Here is a 21,539-nt window from a genome sequence, read left to right as displayed (position 1 = left end):
CGCCATGTTACTATGATTCCATTCGCTCTACACTTGGCCAACCTTAGATTTGCCTCTGGCGGCGTAAGAAGTGCAAGGATTACAGGACAACTGTTTGCTTTAGAGGTCGAAGAGGAAGACTCTATAGTTTTTTATTTCCACGTGATATACGCACTAATATCCTTGAAAAGTTAGATTATCCAAAGTTCGTGTTCTACTTCGTGCGTCTACGTTACCACTTTTCCCTCTGCAGCAAAAGTTGCGATCTTACCTGGGCACGCTCCCCCTACCTAATGATTTAGGGTTGGCCAAGCTCTCACTCATGCTACGAATCGAGATCGTCCTCTCTCTGGCTACTAAAGTAAGATACCAAGCCGCCAAATTCGCCGGTCCCATGGTCTTCATCATTCGGATGCGATTGTTGCGGTGGCGCCTGAGGCGGTCCTTGAATCGGTGGTTGGTTGTCTGCCGGCGAGGAGAAATGTTCCGAAGGATACGGTGAACTCTGGTAGGCAGCTGCATCATCCGCTGTAGACATTGGCGGAGGTGGCGGATAGGCACCGTAGTGATAATTGGGTGGCGGAGGCGGATGATACGGTGAAAAATTACCGGGCGGTCGATTGGGAGGTGGTGAAGGTTGCTGCATATTGTGATTTACAGGCGAGGCATTAGTAAACGGCGGCATCTGATGCCTGGGTCCCATAGGATTCTCGGCAAACCTAGCCATTGGTGGACCACTCCGCACATATGGTGGGGGTGGCGGTGGCGGCGTTGGACCACCCTTGGCCAGTGGGCTACCAGCTGACGGTGGAATCATCGCCGGTCCGCCGGGCGTCAAGGGCGAACTGCGATCTCTATTGGTAATGGAAATCGGTCCACCACCCGATGGGGATGGGTCCATTGGATGGTGTGGCGTATGATACATTTGTGGCCCGGGTACTCGCATACGCATTGGTGGCGTGCCCGATCTGACCGCGGCAAAATGCGGTGGTATAGATGATTGACCTGCCTGTCTATAAGGGGATGGGATCCTGGCACGTGGTTGCATCTCGTATCCCGTTCGTGGACCGCCCATTATTTGTCCACCAGCGTTGGGTCCACCGAAATATTTGTGGCCCATCGCTGCCGCCGCCGCGGTGAATGACTGTGGAGTGCTGGAAACCGGTTGGGACTGAAGCATTCTTGTGATGACGGAAGACTGTTGACCGGGTAGCGATGGATAAACTGGCTGCGAATTTGGCGACTGCGTCGATGGAGGGCCTGGTGTAGGTACGGTACTCGCTGGTGGTGTGGAGGGCGCCGAACCAGATGTACTACTACCTGGCGTAGGAAGAACGTTTGGTATATCATTCTGTTTCATGTCTGAATTCGAGTCAGTACCCATGCCGATCAAACCAACTTCGGCCGCGGCTTTAGCTGCCGCTTCCGCGGCTCTAGCCGCTTCCATTGCAAGAGTCTTCTTGCCTTTACCACGACCTCGTCGTTTCGGCTTCACTGGAGTGCCATCCGGATTGAAAAGTTGTCCATCCGGTCCAGTCATAAGAGACATGTGTCCTCCTTCAATACTCCTATCTGTTTCTGACGTCAGACCCGTAGATAAGGTACCAGGATTCATGTTGTGTGACATATTACTCACGCCATCCGGCGTGCCAACTCCACCGATGGCCGAAGCCGGCACGATGCCCAGATTTGATGCACCATCTCTGCGCATCTGTTCAGCAAGGATCTCGGCTTTGCTGCGACGTCCACGCTTCTTTTTCTTGGGCACCTCACCATCCGTTCCTTCGGGTGCGTTGGGATCTCTCTGCCTCTCTGCCGCCAGTATCTCCAGAGCCTTCAAACGGGCTTTTTCCAACTTCTTAGCTTCTCGTTCCTCCTTTTTCTTCTTTTTTGCTATTTCGATTGCCGCTAGCTCCAACTGTCGACGTCCATACTCTTCATCCATCATCATCTGCTCGAGCTGCTCATCATCTAGATCAGCCAGCTCTCCGGCACCAAGACCTGTTAATGAACCTTCAGGAACATCTCCGGTAAATGAACTTGCTACTGACATCGTCGTGCCTGCCAGTCCTACATTATCTGGAAGATTCTCATCAATTTTAGATGCTATGTCACCAATAGGATTGTCCATAACTGCGCCAATCATGTCTCCATCCATGTCATCCTTCAACTTTTGCTTACGTCCTCTGTTCTTGCTTCCTGGCTTCGGTCCAGGTTTCTTTCTTTGCTTCGGTACGTCATCAGATAATGACTTACGTTTTGCTGCAGGGCTTTTACTATTACGTGATTTCTTTGTCTTCAATGACTTCTTAAATTTTAGGGCATCCTTCTTAGGAATATAATTATCTCCTAAAACATCAATTAATATCTATAATTGTATAATCATTATTATTTATATTTGTACATTAGATGAAATATTTAATAAATTATAATAATTTTCAGAAATAATCTCTTTTGTAATTTAAAAAATGAGTTGTACGTTGTATAATACCAATATCGAATGGCTAAGTTAAAAATATAAAAATTAAATCATTATTAAATCGCTCTAAAATCTTAGTGAACCGTTATTATATGTCAAACGTAAGTCACAATAGAAAGTTAACAAGAGTATAATAATTATATGCAAATGCATGGATAATGCACCTTATTTAATTTACACATAGCTATTATACTTGCTTATATTCTTGTCAATGTATAAAATGAATAAAATTATATTCCTCTTTTAATCAATTTATAATTAATTTCAGTTATAATTGAAATATGTTTTGGAGACAACTGGATATTTATTTACATAAAAAAGATAAAACATCTTAATTAAAGAATATAAAAAATAAACCGTCAAACTATTTAAGGAGAAGCATAATTCAATTCAAATTTATAAAATTTACAATTTCTGAGACAATTTTGCCATTATCAAATGAAATGAATTATATAAGGAGATAAAAAGGTAAGGATGGTCATAAGTTGAGAGACAAGGAAAGAAAAAAAATTAAAAGATAATAGGTTTAGAATAGGAAACTGTTTGTTCAACTCATACAGTCTTACCTTTTAATATATTTTTAATTGTCAGGAAATAAGGACCCTAAACAGTCAAGCTAAATCTTTAATGCTGAAATAATTCTAAAACATGAATTTATATACTACATATATGTAAGCCTTTTTAAACTGCATTCCGAAATTGTTTTCGGTCTTGACGCAAGCCGATTAAACTGTAGTATCACAAATTAAATTGACAAGCGATTTAATAATTTAATGTTTAATAATTTAATGTACACGTGATCTTTAGTATACGTACGTCTAAATATATAAGTCATTGCAAAGAATCTTATTAAATTAAGGCCTTGGTCTAAAGGCTTAAAACGCTTTGATTATATTACGATTTATTTATATACAATTATAGTTGTATAATTATAGTATATATACAATTATAGTTTAAGGACTACATATATGTAGTATACAGGATATATCTGAAATAATGCCCATTACCATACAGTGCGATTTCTAATAAAAAACTGAGTCGATAAGTCCTCTATCATTTTGTAATTTCTGCAATATTCTTTTTTAGTTACCCAATGAGTAAAATGTCTAAAATCGATATATAAGACATAACATATAAGATATTTCTTAAAGACAACTCTTTAAGATATCTTTAAGAAATATCTTCAAAATATTTCACAAAGAACACTGAAAAATATCTTAAAATTATCTTATACTTATTTTAGATACATCCTATATAAATTTACACAGAATTATTTCGAAGATTTAGTTTGACCATTATTCTTATTTCTTAATTGTGTAATTACATTCTTGAAAATTTCATATTGTTTTTAACTGTCATTCGATATTTGTATTACATTCGATATTTGTTATATACAAAATTACGTACAAAATAATAAATTTTTGTTACATTGATAACATTTTTGTAACATTGATAACATAATCTGATTATTCTTATTATTCAGAGTATGTTTAATTGTTTATCAAATTTTTCATATAAATTTTAGCAATAATCACTTAGTTCGTAATCTATTATTATTAAATTTTTCTTCTGTAAAATTTGTTAAATATCTTATTTTATTTTTTACTTATTTTATATAAAAAAATTGCTTCTGCTTTGAATTTATTACGATTTATTTGAATATTATATTATAAAAATTATTTTATAAAAATATAAAGATATTATGTTACCTGAATCAGAATCCTTTTCTCCATCATCATTCATATCATCAGCCTCATTCATTACATACTCATCTTCGCTTTCACCAGTCTTTCTCATCATCAATGCTTTTTTCAGTTCCTGTAAAATAATCAGGATTTGGATACACATGATAATTTCGTTAAAGTTAAAAGTCACATACCTCCTCACTATCTGACGCCATTTCTTCTCGATAATTGATTTTTCGTCCTCGAGTCCGTCTGCCTAATATTTCTTCTTCTTCTCGTTTGTTTTCGTCTGGAAGTCCACCATAAATAATCTGTAAAGAATAAAATTTGATAAAATTAATATTGTTTGAAAATGGATACCTATAATCAAGATTAGCAACAATATCTCATAAAAATATCGTTACCGTTCTTTTTCCTAAAAAGCAACTCGTTATTGTTACTTGATTGATTTGCAAAAGTAATTCGTTACCGTTACTCAAAATATAACGAGTCATTACTTTTTCGTTAATTTTTTTTCTTGATACTAATAGCGTCTTTGGCCCGAAGTTTGCACTAACCTAGGTTGAAGTAATGTTTCGTGCTCTCCTATTGGTAGAGCATGTAACGTCAACCAATAGCAAAGCATTTTTTAACCCAAGTTAGTACAAACTCGGGCCGAAAACGCTATAATAAAATATTATATATAGTGTTTTTAATTGGCAAAACTTGTGCACACTCAGCGCACATTAAAACTGTTAGTGTATTGTACACTACTCTAATCTGAATATAAAAATGAGATATCTCGATTGATAAAACGCTTAAAGTATATTTTATCAAAGCGTAATAAAAATTTTAGCGTAATAAAATATATTGAAGATTTCGCGATTTAACTCGTTTCTAAATTTTTATTAAATAGACATCTTTACGTTTGTGTTACAACGGCTTTTATTAAATATATCTTTACGTCAATTTGTGTTACAACGGCTTTAAAGTGCACTGAGTGCGCACTAACTTTGTCAATGAAAAACGTTATTATATGCAGATTTTTGCGATAAATATAAAAAAGATATCAAAATTCTCTTTTAGTAGAAGAATAAAGAATAAAAACTGAAGAAAAAGAATAAAGCTCAAAAATTGATATATATATATATATATATATATATATATTGTCTTTCTTTTTCCTCTCTTTTAGAGTAGAGCAATAAAGCTCAAAAACTAAATAAATGTACACACGCACGCACGCACGCACGCATTTATTAGTTTTTGAGCTTTATTTCTCTACTAAAAGAGAGGTAAAAGAAAGGTAATAGTAATGATTTCATTAGTTACTTTTTTCAACAACAAATATAACTGCATTACTCAGAAGAAAATGTAACGTCGTTATCCATTCGATACCGAAAAAAGTAATTTGTAATGCTAATGACGTTACAAGTAACGTTATTCATCAACTCCGTTCATAATCAATCGTTAAATAAAGATATGAAATATACATACTTTTCGTCTAATACCAGGAGCTTTTTTCGGTTTAGGCACAATGTCCTAAAAAAATAATATTAAATATTAAACTTTTGTAACAAGAGTTAATTAAAATGTACTTACCTTTTTGATTTTTTGAATCGGTACTATTTCTGACGGCTGCTGAATTTGTGGAATCGGGACATCTGAAGCAGCAGCAGTTGCTGTTACTGCTGCTGTTGATTCTTCTTGTAATCTATCATCTTTTATCTCAACATTGCCTTCACCTAAAGAAGTTTCAAAATTTTCTTGTTTATTAACGTCCATTATCTCATTTAGAGTAGTATTGAAATCTTGTAAATTAGGTTCACATTGTGCTTCAATTTTCGGCTCATCTTCTTCATCATTTTCGCTCTGATTATCAGATTCTATTATACGTTTTCTCTTTTTTTTCTTTTTGCCCTTTGTTTTAGGTACTATCCTGACTCTGGATGTTGATATTGTTCTGCTTCTACAATAATTTCAAAAATAATATTTTAAACATTTTTCTGTATAATAATGTTTTTAATATATTATTTTTAATATATTATATATTAATATATTATATATTACGCATTTCGTACTTTTTCTTTCTCTGCCTCCACGAATTATCGCTATCTTCACTATCCGAATCTCCCCATATGGATCGCGATTTCTTTCTCTTTGGTCGAGCACTCTCGTCACTGTCATCGTTAACTAAAACAAAATTCATTTAAATAATTTTTTTAAAGTTTTACTTTAAAATTATAATCAAATATTTTATTATGAAGATTAATGTAACTTAGATAATATAAATTACTGTATTTCAAAAATTCTGTATGTCTATTTTAATTCTTTAAATTGTATTTCTATAAATAAAATGTATAAATGATAATTATTTGAAAAATAATTTAAAATTTTCAGATAAAAATTTAATTATTTATGTAAATTATACAATTAAATTAAATAATATATTTATGTAACAAAATATTTGTATAAAATCCAAATATGACATATGTTTTCAAATAAAAATAGTCAATTATAGAACAAATTCCGCGGGTTCAATCTTTACTCTTATCCTTCTTATAGCTTAATTTAAAAAGTTGATTAGAGGTTTTTTGAGTGAAAAAAAAATGAAATTATTATATATAATCGGTTTCAGGAATAAATTAATAAATACGCATAGAAGATATATAGATATTAAAAAATAGAATAGTTTCATTGCCAAAACTTACTAAAATCATCATCGTAGGCCCTAGTCATGCGCGCTCTAGTAGATCTTCTAACAGGTCGCGAATCACTTTTTCTACCACGTCGTTTCACATCGGCAAAGCTGCTGTCATCAGATGATGTGATATGATCATCAAAGTCCTCCTCATCTTCGGAGCTTGTACCCTTGAAATCTTCGTCACTATCCGGATCGTCTTCACTGCTTATGTCAAGGCTATTCAGCTTCCGATGTTTCTTACGTGCTAACAATCGTATTTTGTTCCTAGCAACCGTATTTTGTTCCTCTTCTATGTCATCGATCACATCTTCATTCTCAAGCTTATATTCTTCATCACTTTCTTTTTCCGGCTTTGATTCCGTATCATCCTTGTCCTCTTCTAATTGCGTCATTTTTAACGCTTCAGCCTGTAAAATAAATGCAGCATATTACATCTGATAATACGTATTACATTTCTATTTTATATATCTATTTATAATTATTTCAACCTACCTGTGCCTCTTCCTTTTCCGCATTAACAATCGTTGCAATATCCTTGCCTCTTCCTTGATTGCCAGCACCTTGAACTGCTTCAACTTCATCTTGAATTGCAGCATTAATCATATCATCATATTCATTAAACTTGTAGGTGCTGGCGCACCGACGTTCTCGTAACTGATAAACTGGCTCCTCACTTTCCTCGCTACTCGATATTTCGGAACTGGTGCCCGACGAAGAAGATTCTGAAGATTCTACAAAAATATATTAATATCGCGTATACTATAGTAATACACGATAATATTAATTAACATAATGTCACATTATTTAAAAGAACTTAAACAAATGCAATATAAAATACTGATATTCACCGTTGTCTGATTCTTGACTGGATGCTTGCGATCCTTTCGATCCGTGTTGTGTTTCGCCTTTATGAAGTACATTATCCAAACTTATGCCGACAAAAGCCAATCGTTTCTTTCGTAGCACTTCATTCTCATGTCTTTTTGTTAACTGATCTAGCGTTTTTAGAGTTTCCCGTAATTTGGTCACCAATAAAGTCTTGAAAGATAAGTTTATTAAGTACATTTGACATATATATAAAAATCTTGTGAAAAGTGTGCAATATTATGTATTTATGTGTGGACAATTTACAAAATAATTATACGAAAATAAAAAAACTTATATAAAGAAAATATAAACTTACATGTTGGCATGGAGGGCAGAACCAGTCGCCTTCGGGTATAAGCATAAGAGCTGGCCTGAGACAGGAGCAATGCCAACCTTTATCGCAAGAATCGCACAAAAGAATCCATTCGGGATGATCAGCCTTGCCACATTTCTGACAGGCATATTCATCCTCAGCTTCCTCAACATCACTTTGGGCTAATGGAAGATAGATATAATAGAATAAGAGTCCCATTATATATAAATTTCTCTTTAGCAAAGAACTTACCCTTTTGTGCTGTTCTAGCACGTCTTAAAGGTTGAGGCTCATGATCCTTTTCGAGATCACTCTCAGGAGAAAATTCATGATCACTTTTAAACAATAAAGATCCTTCGCTTTCCATATCTTCGTCCATATCCTCTTCTTCATCTTCATTGTCATTCTCTTCGTCACTGCTAGATCCAGATGAACTCTGCCATGGATTCGCTTCGTTAAATTTAGCAAGCATCTTCTTTTTCTTCCTCTTTCGACGTCTCTTTTTAGACTTTTTCTCCTTTTCAATTTCTTTTATGATAACTTCCTCCTCACTTTCCGGCTATGCGACACATAAGATATTATGTAACATTATATAAATTATAGTTACAGTTTTCCATATGTTTATCATAAAACAATTACCTTCTGCTTTTTTCTTTTTTTCTTTTCTGATTCTTTTTTCTCTTCTATCTCACGCATAGATTCCTCCTCGATTCTACGCCTGTCTGCTTGTTCCTTTATTTTCAACTGCGCTATTCTTCTTGATTGCCTAACAGGCGTTTCATCCTGTGCTGTTACTGGTGTATCCGTCTCCAACGAGATATCTCTACCTATTTCTAAGCCTAAGACCATTTTTCCTGTAAAAAAAGTTTTTTCAATTAACAGACTTTCACAAATACTGCATATCTCATATCACTATACATATGTATACTTACGTTTTTTCCGTTTCTTCTGTGCTGTATTTAAAGTATCGTTAGGTGTTTCATCAAGATGAGCACCAGGCGACGTCTGATCGCCCTGAAATTCTGCGAGTTTTGGCCGACTCGGACGTCCACCACCCCGGAAACCACGCCTCTTTCTACCCCTAGGACGACCCCTAATTTTTTTGTCGTTCGTTGTTGTTTGCATAATATTCGGATCATCACCGCTGCCCTCTTTATTCGCATGCTCCACTGCATTATCAGGATCACATTTCACAGCCTCATCCTCGGAGCTCATCGCCATTCCACGACTTTCCTCGATGGACTTTCGTAATTCTTTATCCGGCAAACGTTTTGCGCGTAACTTCATCCTTTTGCCACCCATCATTTCTTCATCTTCTTGCTTCACTGCTCCATCCTCAGAATTCGATTCATGAGCGCTGTTTCGCCGCTTTCGCGAGATCTTTGGCGTTTCTGTAGTGCTATCCAATTTCCATCCCTCATAAACTAAATCAGATGCCGATTTTACGCGAATACTTATCTTAGAAGTGTCAGATGCATCTTCGGTAATATTCTTTAAAGCATCATCAGAACATGCTAAGGGATCTGTTTCTTCTGGTATATTAAAAACATCTTCATTATCCACGCCTGTCGAATCATCAGAAGCTTCAGAAATATTTTTCATCTCAATGTCCTGAATTTCGGAAGATTCTTCCCTCTCTGCAGTTTCTAAATCGACCTTCTTCGAACCTTCAGCAACAGCCACGGAATCGTTTACTATACCGAAATCATTTTGAAACAATTGCGTTGTAGAGATCGTTGATCTCGTTTCATCCTCGGTTTGTAGCTTTAACTTTTCGGCCTCATTGGAAGTATCTAAAGTCTTAGGCGTTTGCATATCGGAATCTGTTAAATTTCCCAGTGTCTTATCATCGGTTTCTATACACGGAGGCTTAGACTTTAACGGAGGAACATCTTCTATATCCGAGACATCGATCAGCCTCTTACTGGCTTCTTTCTTTGGATCAGATTTTACAGTACCAATTTCTGAAATAATCTTCTGAGCGGAAAATGTTGTCGATTCATTATTTGCATCTGAAGGCTCATTCTTATCAAAATTTTCCGTAATCTTATTTACATTCATGTTTATACTAAAAGGCTCATTTTGATTGTTGCAACTGTCCAAGTTATTAACACTGTCCATCTTCGTGGACATTGAATTTGAATTATACAAGGCAACCATAGACGTGCTTCCTTCTAAACTTGCATTCTCAGTTTTCCACATATGTGATTTATCCTCATCTAAAGTACTATCCAACTTTGCTAACATAATACCTGATTCTGTTTGAATTAATGGTAAATTCACTTCTTCCGTGAACGGTTTAGTCAAACATTCTTCTTGCGACTTCTCGTCCCATTTATTGTCTTCATTACCATGGTCGAGATCTTCTTTAAATCTTTTGCACGGAATAGGCAATTCTTCAGAATTAAGTTCATTTACACTTTTCGATTTTGCGATATTCTCGATATCTAAATTGACATCTAATTTCTCGTCCATATTTTTTGCTTGCTCTGTTGCATGTATGTCAGTCACTTGATTGTCCATAGCATTACATTCCGTGCTTTCTCGAGTAAGCGAAACCTTTATGCTTTTATTTGCATCACTTTCGTTGAAATCATTTTTAGATATTAAACAATCTGCCTTTTCCGTTGCCTCAAGAATATTTCGAGTGGCTTGCATCTCGACTTTTTTCGTATTATCAATTGAATTATTGAGATATTCTCTATTTTTCTCGCTATGACCGATAGTCATCTCAAAACTTTTGTTTTGAAGAAATTCAGTTGTCTCCTGAATCGTGACCGGAGCTACTGAAAGCTTCGTCACATCTGACACTTTAGAATTATCAGTAGTAGGAATATCCTGAATGTTCATTTCCTCTTGAAGTTCATTCTTATTTAAAAGCATTGTTGATTGATCAGAACGATATTCAAGATTATTGCAGGCAGATTTGATTTGTGTTTCGTCGACACATTTTTGTTCTTTAATTTTTATGTATTGCTCTGTGACTATAGTTATATCTTGATTCAATACTTTCGTTTCTGAAGGTTCGATTTGTAGTTCGGACGTTGATTCTTGAGGCATATCAGCAGAAACTAAATTTGTGCTGTCGATATCTTTTTCTTTCTCAGATGATTTTTTGTACTGCTCTTCATCCGTTTTTTGTTCTATGGGGGCAACAGCACAATCTTTAGAATCGTTTATTTGTGTCACATCAGATTCGAAAACATTATCGCTACCATTATCATTGGAATCGCTATCATAATTCGCAACTAGTGACTGTTTGTTAACATTCACGATTTTTACTTGTGATTCCTGAGAAATTATATCTACAATGTTTATTTCCGATTGTTCGACAGTTACAGTTGTATCTATCTCTGAATTTTTGTTTGTAACATTTTCAGCAATCTCTTCACTTACATTAATTTTACAAGCCTCCGCAAGTATCGTATCTTGTTGATCGGTGTTACAAATTTTACTCTTGTCTTTTACAGTCAATTCTTTAAGGTCGTTAGAAATTCTGCTTTCTGCATCAATTTCAGATTTTTCTTTTTCCAAGATTTCAGTTTTCGTCACTGATAAGTCAATTTCGAACTGACAAGATTCATGTGCAATATTCATAAGAACTGGAGCTTCTTTCTCAAATTCTTTTGATTCTTGCATTGTATCTTCTCGCATTGAATGTTCTTGCATTGTATGTTCTTGCATTGTAACTTCTTGCATTTTATCGTCTTGCATTATATTTTCTTGTGTTTTATTTTCTTGTGTTGTATTTTCTTGCATTGTAATTTCTTGCGTTGTAACTTCTTGCGTTGTAACTTCTTGCGTTGTATCTTCTTGCATTGTATCTTTTGGCGTTGTATTTCCTGATTTTTCATCATTCATTGCAGTCTCCTCAGTTTCTTTATACGATTCATTCGATTCAGACACACGATCATCTATAACCATCTCACCATTCGAATCTTGATCAATGCAAGAACTGGGATTTTCAGAAACATTGTCCGCGTACTCGCTTGTAGACTGAATTAAATTAGATGAGCTAATTTCTTTCATAGTTTCGACACTACCAGACTGTTCACAAATATTCATTTCAGGCACCGTTATAGGCGAAATATTGAACGTAGAAGGCTTATCAGTATCAGACGAAGTATTTTCACCTTTTTCATCATCTATTTGCACAGGTTCGCTTTCTTGAGATGAAGAGTCTTGTGCAGAGGCATCGTCTGAACTGCTTATAGTAGGAACTACATTGTGTTTATCACTTTCTCGAACCGATTCCGAACTGGTCACCACAGAACTTTCAGGAAGATGTGTTTCAGAATGTATATCGAACACAGTATCATTAACTTGCACATCGTTCAATCCTTTGGATTTAATTTCTTCAGAATCACCTGACCCATCATCGTGGGTTCCTATATCAGATAATGCATCAGTTCTTTCGCTATTCTTATCGTAGTTAACACACAACGAGTCAGCATCAGAACCAGTCAGGCCTTTCATTTTCTCATTATCCGTGTCGGTTGAATGATCTTCCTGGCCATCGATTTCGGAGAAATTGTCATTCTTGTCACTCTGCTTGTCACAATTCTCTCCGATGAAATCTAGATCGGTTTTCTCGAGCCTATTTGCTTCCTGATAACTCGTAGATTCCACTTCATTCGTGGAAATCGAATTTAATAGTTCGTTTGACTTGTTAACGTCCTCAAATTCCCTGAGATCAGCTAGCTCTGCTTGCGAATTTTGTGTAAGTGGCAATAAAGACGAATGCGCCATTGTCTCGGATTCAATTCTGTTTTGCTCTTCCTTATAAACATTTGTACTATCAGACTGATAATCATTCTCGTTTTTAGAGTCTTCGGCCAGTAGTTTATCCTCTTTATCATTCAATAGCTGTGATGTCACATCGTCCGATCTTTTAAAAGAATCTTCTTGACTCTCTGTACTTACAAGATTTTCAGAATCGATAGACTGATCGCATTGCGATGGTTCGACAATCCCACATTCTGCTGGCTGAACATTATATTCGCTATTCGAATTGATTTTAATTGAATCTTCTTCAGTTACACTTATGTCATTAATACTTTCAGTTACCACTTCTGACATAGGACTTGTATGCAATTTTGTGCAATCATCCTCTGCCATTTTTTTATCCATACAAATAGATTCTTGCACACTTGACTCTTTGCTCGCTTCTATTTCAATTTGCGCGACAGATGAACTAGCAGCATTGTACTCGGACGCGGTGTTTGGATCTACTGAGCTATTGGGTGTCAAAATTTCTTCCTTTGTTTGATTCCATGTGTTACTTGGCGCTTCAATTTTTTCGATATCTTTGCTATTATTTCCACATAAAACGCTGTCAGATTCCAAAGTAAACACATCTGATTTCAACGAATTATTGTTTGTTTGCGTCAAATCAAAATCTTCCGTCTTGTACGAATAAACAGTATCATCCGCTGACTTCGACGAAGATACGCATTCATATTGCACAGTGTCCGTTTTATCGTGAATGGACGTAGTCAGGCTTTGTTCCGATTGAGATCCTAATTCATCAGATTTCGAAGTATACGAGATGCAATTGGGACCAAAAAAAAATCTCGGCGGAGATGTAGCTGCTGATTTGCATTCATTATTCGTTATTTCGAGAGTATCTGGTTCGCGCGAAACCACGCTACTCGAATCAAATAAATTTTGTGTAGTGGCTGAATCAGTCGTAGGTTCAGGATCTGTACATGGTTCAGGTTCTTGCAAAGTGTCCGCTTGGCACGACGATATCGACGAATCGCATTGCATAGGCTCTTGAAGCGTACAGTCTCTTTCCTGTTTCGTACTTATATTTTCCGAACTTATGTCGGGCACTTGTAATTTAACACTATCTTCGATGGCTTCACTGCCTATGTTTACAAAGTCATCTACTTTAACGCCTTGATCCACATCAGCGGAATTCTCATGTTTAGTTTTGGCCGATTCAGCATCCACATTCAGCAGCTTCTCTTCCACATTATCACGCTCATGATCATCTGTATTTTTTTTCACTGATATGTCTCCTTCATTTGATATGATACTACTGTCACATTCTTTCTTCTCTTCTGGTTTTCCCACATCCCACCTGGACAACCTTTTGACAGGACCGGTTGTACTTTTAGGTATTATCTGGACGCCTAACGTGTGCTTAAACTTTGGCTTTTCTTGTATAGAATCTACTATTTGACAATTATCGTTTACGCTTACATTAGACTGTGGATAATTTCTATTTAATTTTACAGGGGTTTTGTTCGACAGTATCGAACCCGTAGATATCTCGTCTTCGGTTAAAACCTTATTCTGCGACAGCGCTGTGGTAGCTGAGTCAGGTTCAGTTTTTGATTCGTTGCTTTCTTTATTGTCAGTAGACGCGTCGTCGCCAGGATTACCCGTTCCACATTCCGCGCCGGAACCTTCGCCGTAGAAAAAAGTCGTCGGTTCCTCTATAGCCTCTCCAACAATGGGATTTACTGCGTCGCAGTCGCTGCCAGATCCCTCGCCTTGAACCATCATTATAGGCTCCTCGATAGCCTCACTCACCTCGTCTCTCCAGTTACCACTTATCATCGGTCTCTTGTCTATAGAGCCCCTAATTGGAATTACATCCGCCCTTATCCTCTTTAGCATATCTTGCTGTATGTCATCATCCTCTATAGGACGTTTCAGTGGTGCACTGTTCATCCTCAGCGTCGTGATCTTGCTGGGATCAGAAAGTATCGCATAGCTTGGTAATCTGTGCTCATCCTTGGCAGGTAATCTAGCTGTATTATGATACGGCGTCTCGTACGCGGTAAACGGCATTTGTCTCTTACTCAAATCAGCCACCATCACATGATTACGTAACATTACGCTACGCGCATCGTATGGCAGATTCGACATTTCTGGTTTGTTTATCTTCTTCGTACTCAGATCCATTTCTCGATGCTGGAAATCTTGCGTCCTGTAACCAGGAGAAGGCAAATCCATTGTTTTTCCCAATTTTCGACTAGAAAGATCAATTCCAGAGAAATCCACCGGTCTATTTTGCTCGTTTGCATTTTCCCAACCACGTGGTGATGTTGACAAGTCTATGCCTCTATGACTCCTGTGCGTTGCCGACTTTTCGGATTGATTTCTCGCGCAAAAATCTTGTGGCAGCCTATCATCCTCTCCGTTTATCATATTTCCCAACATACTACTAGACCTTGCTAAAGTTTCTGCAATCTTTTCCAATGATTTCGGCCCACTTGGCTTTTCCAATTTCTCTGACTGTATCCTTACAAGATTTGCAGCTAATTGGTCGATTGGTTTGATGGATAGTTTATTGTGCCCCACAGAAATAGAATCTGTAGTCGAGAAAGGTAGACTATTCTTGCTAGACAATTTCTCGAGAGCCTTTATCTCGTCGGAAGGACCGTGTTTTTTCATTGCGTTTAAGGGCGCAATAACAGATGTTGGACTTACTAACTTTTCTTCTGGCAATTGCTTCAATTCTGCAATATTTACTAGTTTCAATGGAGACGAAGTAATAACAGGTGTTTCTATAGATTTAATTAATGGTGCCGGTTCTTCAACTTCAGCTTTTATAACACCGGTCTGCTTGTGTATTGAGGGTTTGCTTTCTGATACCAAGAAAGCGGACGTTTCGTCAGTAGCCTCTCTGTGGCTCGCATCTTCCAATTTTACATCCACTTTCATGTTTAGCATCTTTAAATTAGTCGCCGATGAAGATGAATCATTTGTACACCTTGATTCTGTGCTCGGAGTTTGTACCATTTCTTGAGAATCGTCTTCCTCCGTAATCTGCTTGGAACTTTCATCATTCGTCATATCTTCTTCTTCCGCGTCAATATCTTCTTCTTCATCAATTTCTTCTTTTTCGGTTTCATTAATGGTAGCATTCTGAACTTGATTTTGATCCTGGTCTTGATCTTGATCATGTTCTTGTTCATCCTCTAACTCATCACTTCTACCGTTTGGTAGCTGCTTCATTTCGTGAACGCCGTTTTCTTGCACAACTTCGTCTTCTAAACTTGGAGACGTTGTTACTTGTCCAGTGTCAATTATAGGTTTCTCAGAGATTTCCAAACTGTTGCTATCCTCATTAATTGGTATAGCTCCGATTTCGCCATTTGACAAGGTACTTATGAGATTAACAACACCTTCTCGATCCCTATTATAAATAATATATGCATTGATAGATGTAAAGAATAATAATAAATGACAATGCAAATAATAATAGCTTCAGCATATTAATAAAAATAACAGTTTAGCTTTTGTTAATATTTAACTTACAATTAGTATATAAGACAGACTTACTGAGCTACTAATTCCCAATTCTCTTCATCTAAATCTTCTCTATAAACTCTTATGTTGCACTCTTCATCCAGCTGACACCAATACGCTAATCCACTTTTGTCCCTTCCTAAAGGTTCCACACGCAACTCGTTAGCTGCCAATTTGTTTACTTCATTCTTAAACTTTTGATTTAAATCAAATTGTGTTTCCAATAATACCTAAAATAGAAAAAGTATTTAGTATTATATATAAGATAGATTAACTATTTGATTCTACAGACAGACAAGAAGAAAGAAAATACAATTATAATTTATACTTTAAGTAAACGCAGTTTAACAGCAATGCGAGCTTTCTTGTAACCGAAGCGTTCAAGTTCCCATCCATCCTGGTTAGAGTACGTGTGGCAAAACTTGACTAGCGCCCTTTCCCACTTTTCTGGTGACACGGATTTACGTGTTTTTCGCAACAACTTGATGTGCAGATCTATTAATTCTTGCGACACTAAAAAAATATAAATTTATAAAAAATAAAAGAGAAATAATCACATATATACTTTTTTTTTACAGCACGTATTACATACATACACAATTAGCTTTCAAATTACAAGATTTTATTGCCAACATAGTTATGAATTTGTATGAAAATCTTATCAATATATGTATTTAAATCTCCGATAAGATATTTATTAAAATACCTAATATATAAAATAATTTAAATAAAAAAACCAAATGACCAGGAAAAAAACATTACTTCAAAAATATTTTTCCAAATTTAAATTAAATTTAGAGTGATATAAACAATTCGAACCTAAAGCGTAAATCATAAATGAAAATCCGAATAATATGAGAAAAAATTGAGCACTGCTTTGTTTACGTTATTCTATAGGAAACAATCGTCGACGGATTCTGGAGCGCTTAAATCGGTATCAATCAATGATGTTTCCCCAGAAATCGGAGCGGAGCAGCGTAAGCGCGTTGCTTGTAAACTCGTAATCACGTGTAATCGACAAGCTGACAAGGTGGCAGCACGCGGCGGAACAACAACGTGAAACCCCCCCGTATCTCTCGGCTGTATCTGTCAATAGCAACGCTTCGCGGAGGGAACGTGTTATTAGACCGTTCAGGTCGGCGCGAAACCGCGCGGAATGCGAGGGAGGAACGTGTAGAGAGGGACGGCCTGTAAGTTACCTATACCGATATCTCGCGCCAAGTCGCTCGCACACACCAAAACAAAAAGTAGCAGTGAAGACGGCGACGGCGGCGGTGGCGGCGATGGCGATGGCGACGGTGACGGCCGCCCGTTTCCACTGTCCGCCGTTCTTGCTCCTCGAAGGAAACGAGAGAACGAAACTGCCTCCTCCGCCGGAACGAATCAATTGACGGATGAACAGATAAAACGAACGAACAAGGCCTCGCAGTCGAAGCGGAGACGTACGAAAGAAACTAATAGTACGCGCTTAGACGACTGGCCTCTCGCGGGGGCGGGTCGCTGTCGTTCTCTCTCGCTTCCTCCCGCGCATCTCCTCGCACACTTCGTCTCTCTTCCTCTCACCGTCTAGCGGCGCATATACAACACTAGGTCTCTCTTTCTCTCTCTCTCTCTCTTTCTCTCTCTTTATGTCCCTCCCTTCCTCCCGCGCGCGCGAGAGCACGTACACACAAGTGTAGAGAGAGAGAGAGAGAGAGAGAGAGAGAGAGAAAGAGAGAGAGAGAACTTATAAAAGTATTCGAAAAGAATTCGACTGGAAAAAAATAAAGGAAAAAACTTTATTTTATTTTTCTATTATCATTACCATTATTTTATTATCATAATTAAAGATAAATTAATATTTTACCTTGTTATGACCACATAATATAATTTCGAATCTAAATACAATGCAATGTTTATCATTTAAACAGGATTGTAGCATATTTAATGTAGCTTTAGTGTGTTTTCACGATATCCACATATTATATCAATAGAATTCAATATATTAGGTCTGGAAAAAAGTTCGTGGCGTTTTTTCCCGTTAGATGGCATTAAAAAAACGCCACGAACTTTTTCCACTTAATATATTATTCAATCATAAAATCAAACTCTCTTTCTTGATTTTTTAAGGAGTGTATTTGAAAAAGAAACATCTTTAATTTTTCACAACAATTTAAGGATTTGTATTTAAGGATTTGTATAGAATGATTGTATTTTTAATTAATTGTTTGTGAACATTTTCCATATTATTATTATTTCTGTAAAATATGTTGTGAAAGAGAAAATATTTATTGTTAGAAGAAATCGACATTTACAATTAAATAGATCGATTCATCTGTATTGGCATATATCACTCTACTATAATAAATTACAGTTTCAGTAGACATATATGTATATCCGAGGGAAAGTAATTAAAAACGTCGAGGTCACAAAAAAGCCAGAAGGAGCGCTTTTACTGCGCAAAAGGATCTTTTTGAATTCTCTGCATAATGCAGCAACAATCTTTGCAATCTCGCGATAATAATGCAAACTCATCTTCACCTCTGCTATCACCGTCCTTTTTAATCGCACTTTGTGTCTTTCCACGCCACTGCATGCCTTATATTTTTAATATCCCGTTTAATCTCTCGGCCACGTGTCTGCCTCTGTTTCTATATTCTAGTTTCTGCAACGGAATAGGGTATCCCATCGTGATTTATCCATCAGATCTTTACGATCTTTCCACTATCGTATGGAACTTCTAGATATAAACTCCGCGTTATGATCATCTATAAAATTGCCGGTCGCGCTATTACGAGCTCTTTCACTTAAAGTCATTTCCCTTTTTTCACATCAATCGTTTTTCCATTGCGATTTTTTTACACGATAATTTCACACCAATCGCGTCTGTTCGTTTTTCTATCTTACCACAAGTTTTTACGTCACAGAGGAGGTGCGAAACGGCTTCAACAGAACAAGCGCGATTCGTGAGAGTTTACAAAGTCATCGTCAAGTACTCGTGTTTCCTGGAATGAAATTTGGTGCATTTCGTATGCATCTTGTACTTCATTTACATTTTAATTTATACGAACGTATATTAATGAAAGCTTATCTCACACAGACGCTAATTCGCATGTTGCGCGTCCGCGATTTTTATTACGAAAAATTCATCATATCAAGATAAGGACCATCTGTTGCGCTAGAAATTCTGATAGCTTCAATTGAAACGATAATTTACATTTCGCTTCTCTGTCGCAACCAGACGCGATAACGATTGTGTGCGCGCCTATTTCGAATGTCAATCACATTTGTACGCATGATCACTTGAATAGCTATATGAGCTTATATCACGGAAGAGATTTTGGAACGTTTCTATTTTTGTTTTCGAACCTAAATGGCTTTATAAAGTTAACCTTTTTTTTACATGATTAAATAAATGTGATAAAAAATTCTGCAAATTATTCTTACTTACATTTTTTTTAATTGTTATATTGTCATTCATATTTCATACAAACGTCATGTCACATTTGAAATATGAATAGCATTTAACGATAGACTACAGTAATTTTCTCATAAATAATTTTTCAATGTTAGATTTTTTCCTAGCTACACATTGCGGATTAATTTCATATTTAACTTCGCTAAGGGGCTTGGTTTATTTGTTTCGTTTTGTTGTTATTCGGAATATCTCGTATACCCATAAACAGTCAACGGGTGTGCGTCATACGAGAAACGTATAAGTACGTACACGCTACTCATACAAATTTGCAGGTAAACTGGTTTTCGGTCTTCTCTGCGGGGGAGATCACCAACGTCCCAAATCATCTAGCGCGCAAATGTCAGTTGTTGCGTATGCCTCTTGGAATGTTAACACAATCACGAAGGAGTTCACGTAACGGATACAGAAAAAAATCGTGACGGATTGTAACGGATTCGGAAAAAAAGGATCATGACGTGCGTCCAGTCGGTTTGCACGTCGTGTCACGATTTTAAAGTTTGTTTTGTCTTGACGTTGGATTTAGTGCGTGTGCACGTGATCTCTCGAAATTGCACTGTACTGAAGAAATTATTAGCGCTGTACCTAACTACGGCTTGATTGAGATTCTGCGTGTGACTAGGAACGCCGAGCGAAATTTATTACCTATAAATTATCATAGCGCTGGGCCTTAATTGTTATGCCAGTGTAATTGGATGTCATTGATACACCAACGCACTTCCTGTGGCTAATTAGCGGCCTTCTTGGACTCAATCAGATTCAATCAATTGTGACTAATGACTGATGTATTAAATAATTATTATACGTGACACACTGATTTTATTGATTTTATTTAACAATTGATGATGCCGAACATTGCTATTTGTTAAATAAATGAATTATTCAATGCTGTATATTCGATGCCATATGCTGTTGTATGTTATAGGAACGTTATTGAAAATTGTAATAATTTATAGTTTTATTGATATGTTAATTTAAAAATATATTTTATATAACAAGAGTATTTTCTATTATAAGTACTTGTATATTTGTTTTTGTATTACTTATGGAATTATTGACGTGATATAAATGAGAATTTTACTTTATTATATTGCCATAATGACGTACATAAATAGATTTTCATTATTTTGTTTCTACATTTTCGTGTTATTTGTTGCATATAGATACAGATTTAAGTGCAATTAGCGTATAGTTTTTGTTTGCATACAGATTGGGCACGTTATTATCAAATTGTGGTAAATGGTATATGTATACGCTAAACCTGGGGTCATAACGTAATACGAAAATTTAATGCCCCGCACGCTTTCGAAGCGCACGTGTTTACACGCTAATGCTTGTTCGTTGAATCTGGCGTGATGGCACTTTGAGAACTCGCTATATAAATGAACCGCCTAATTCGGTTGCCTTTGAGTTACGATATTACCTTTATCCATCCATTAATCGGAAGGATGGATTATTCGTCCCGTTATGATTAGCGCCCTTTGAGGAATTTTTTCGATAAGATTTTTTTTACGTCATTATTTGAAAATAAAAAAACATAAGGTAAATTATTTTTAATTTTATTTAAATTTTTATAATTAAAGAAATAATTAATTTTTAAGAAAATAATTTTTTTGCTTCGATCTAATTCCCAAAATATAAGTATATGTATATATATATATATAATAATTATTTATAGATCTATTTAATTATATATATATATATATATATATATATATATAATTAAAAATTAAATTAGTAACAATACTAATTAATTTTATTACGTATGTACTATTAATTAATTAATAATAACTATACAACCTAAACTAATTAATTAA

The 21,539-nt window shown here is 36.1% G+C and overlaps 1 protein-coding gene across 1 annotated transcript in view; it reads right to left on the bottom strand.

Moving 5' to 3' along the window:
• Positions 1-304: 304 nt before the first annotated feature.
• The window catches only part of LOC105627749, a 21,577-nt gene continuing 342 nt past the window's right edge, over positions 305-21,539 (bottom strand). Inside the window, exons 2-16 of the mRNA XM_012209028.1 lie at positions 16,597-16,781; positions 16,302-16,498; positions 8,936-16,155; positions 8,643-8,857; positions 8,256-8,562; positions 8,007-8,185; positions 7,672-7,861; positions 7,316-7,554; positions 6,831-7,230; positions 6,201-6,312; positions 5,722-6,088; positions 5,617-5,661; positions 4,338-4,454; positions 4,168-4,276; positions 305-2,328 (exon numbers count right to left, since the gene is read on the bottom strand). Of these exons, the coding sequence (XP_012064418.1) occupies positions 305-2,328; positions 4,168-4,276; positions 4,338-4,454; positions 5,617-5,661; positions 5,722-6,088; positions 6,201-6,312; positions 6,831-7,230; positions 7,316-7,554; positions 7,672-7,861; positions 8,007-8,185; positions 8,256-8,562; positions 8,643-8,857; positions 8,936-16,155; positions 16,302-16,498; positions 16,597-16,781 (11,906 nt within the window). The remainder of the gene's footprint in view (positions 2,329-4,167; positions 4,277-4,337; positions 4,455-5,616; positions 5,662-5,721; positions 6,089-6,200; positions 6,313-6,830; positions 7,231-7,315; positions 7,555-7,671; positions 7,862-8,006; positions 8,186-8,255; positions 8,563-8,642; positions 8,858-8,935; positions 16,156-16,301; positions 16,499-16,596; positions 16,782-21,539) is intronic.

The sequence above is a fragment of the Atta cephalotes genome, assembly GCF_000143395.1.
Source record: "Atta cephalotes unplaced genomic scaffold scaffold00010, whole genome shotgun sequence".
In the NCBI taxonomy this organism is placed as follows: Eukaryota; Metazoa; Arthropoda; class Insecta; order Hymenoptera; family Formicidae; genus Atta; species Atta cephalotes.
This window is presented reverse-complemented; position numbering and strand designations above follow the sequence as displayed.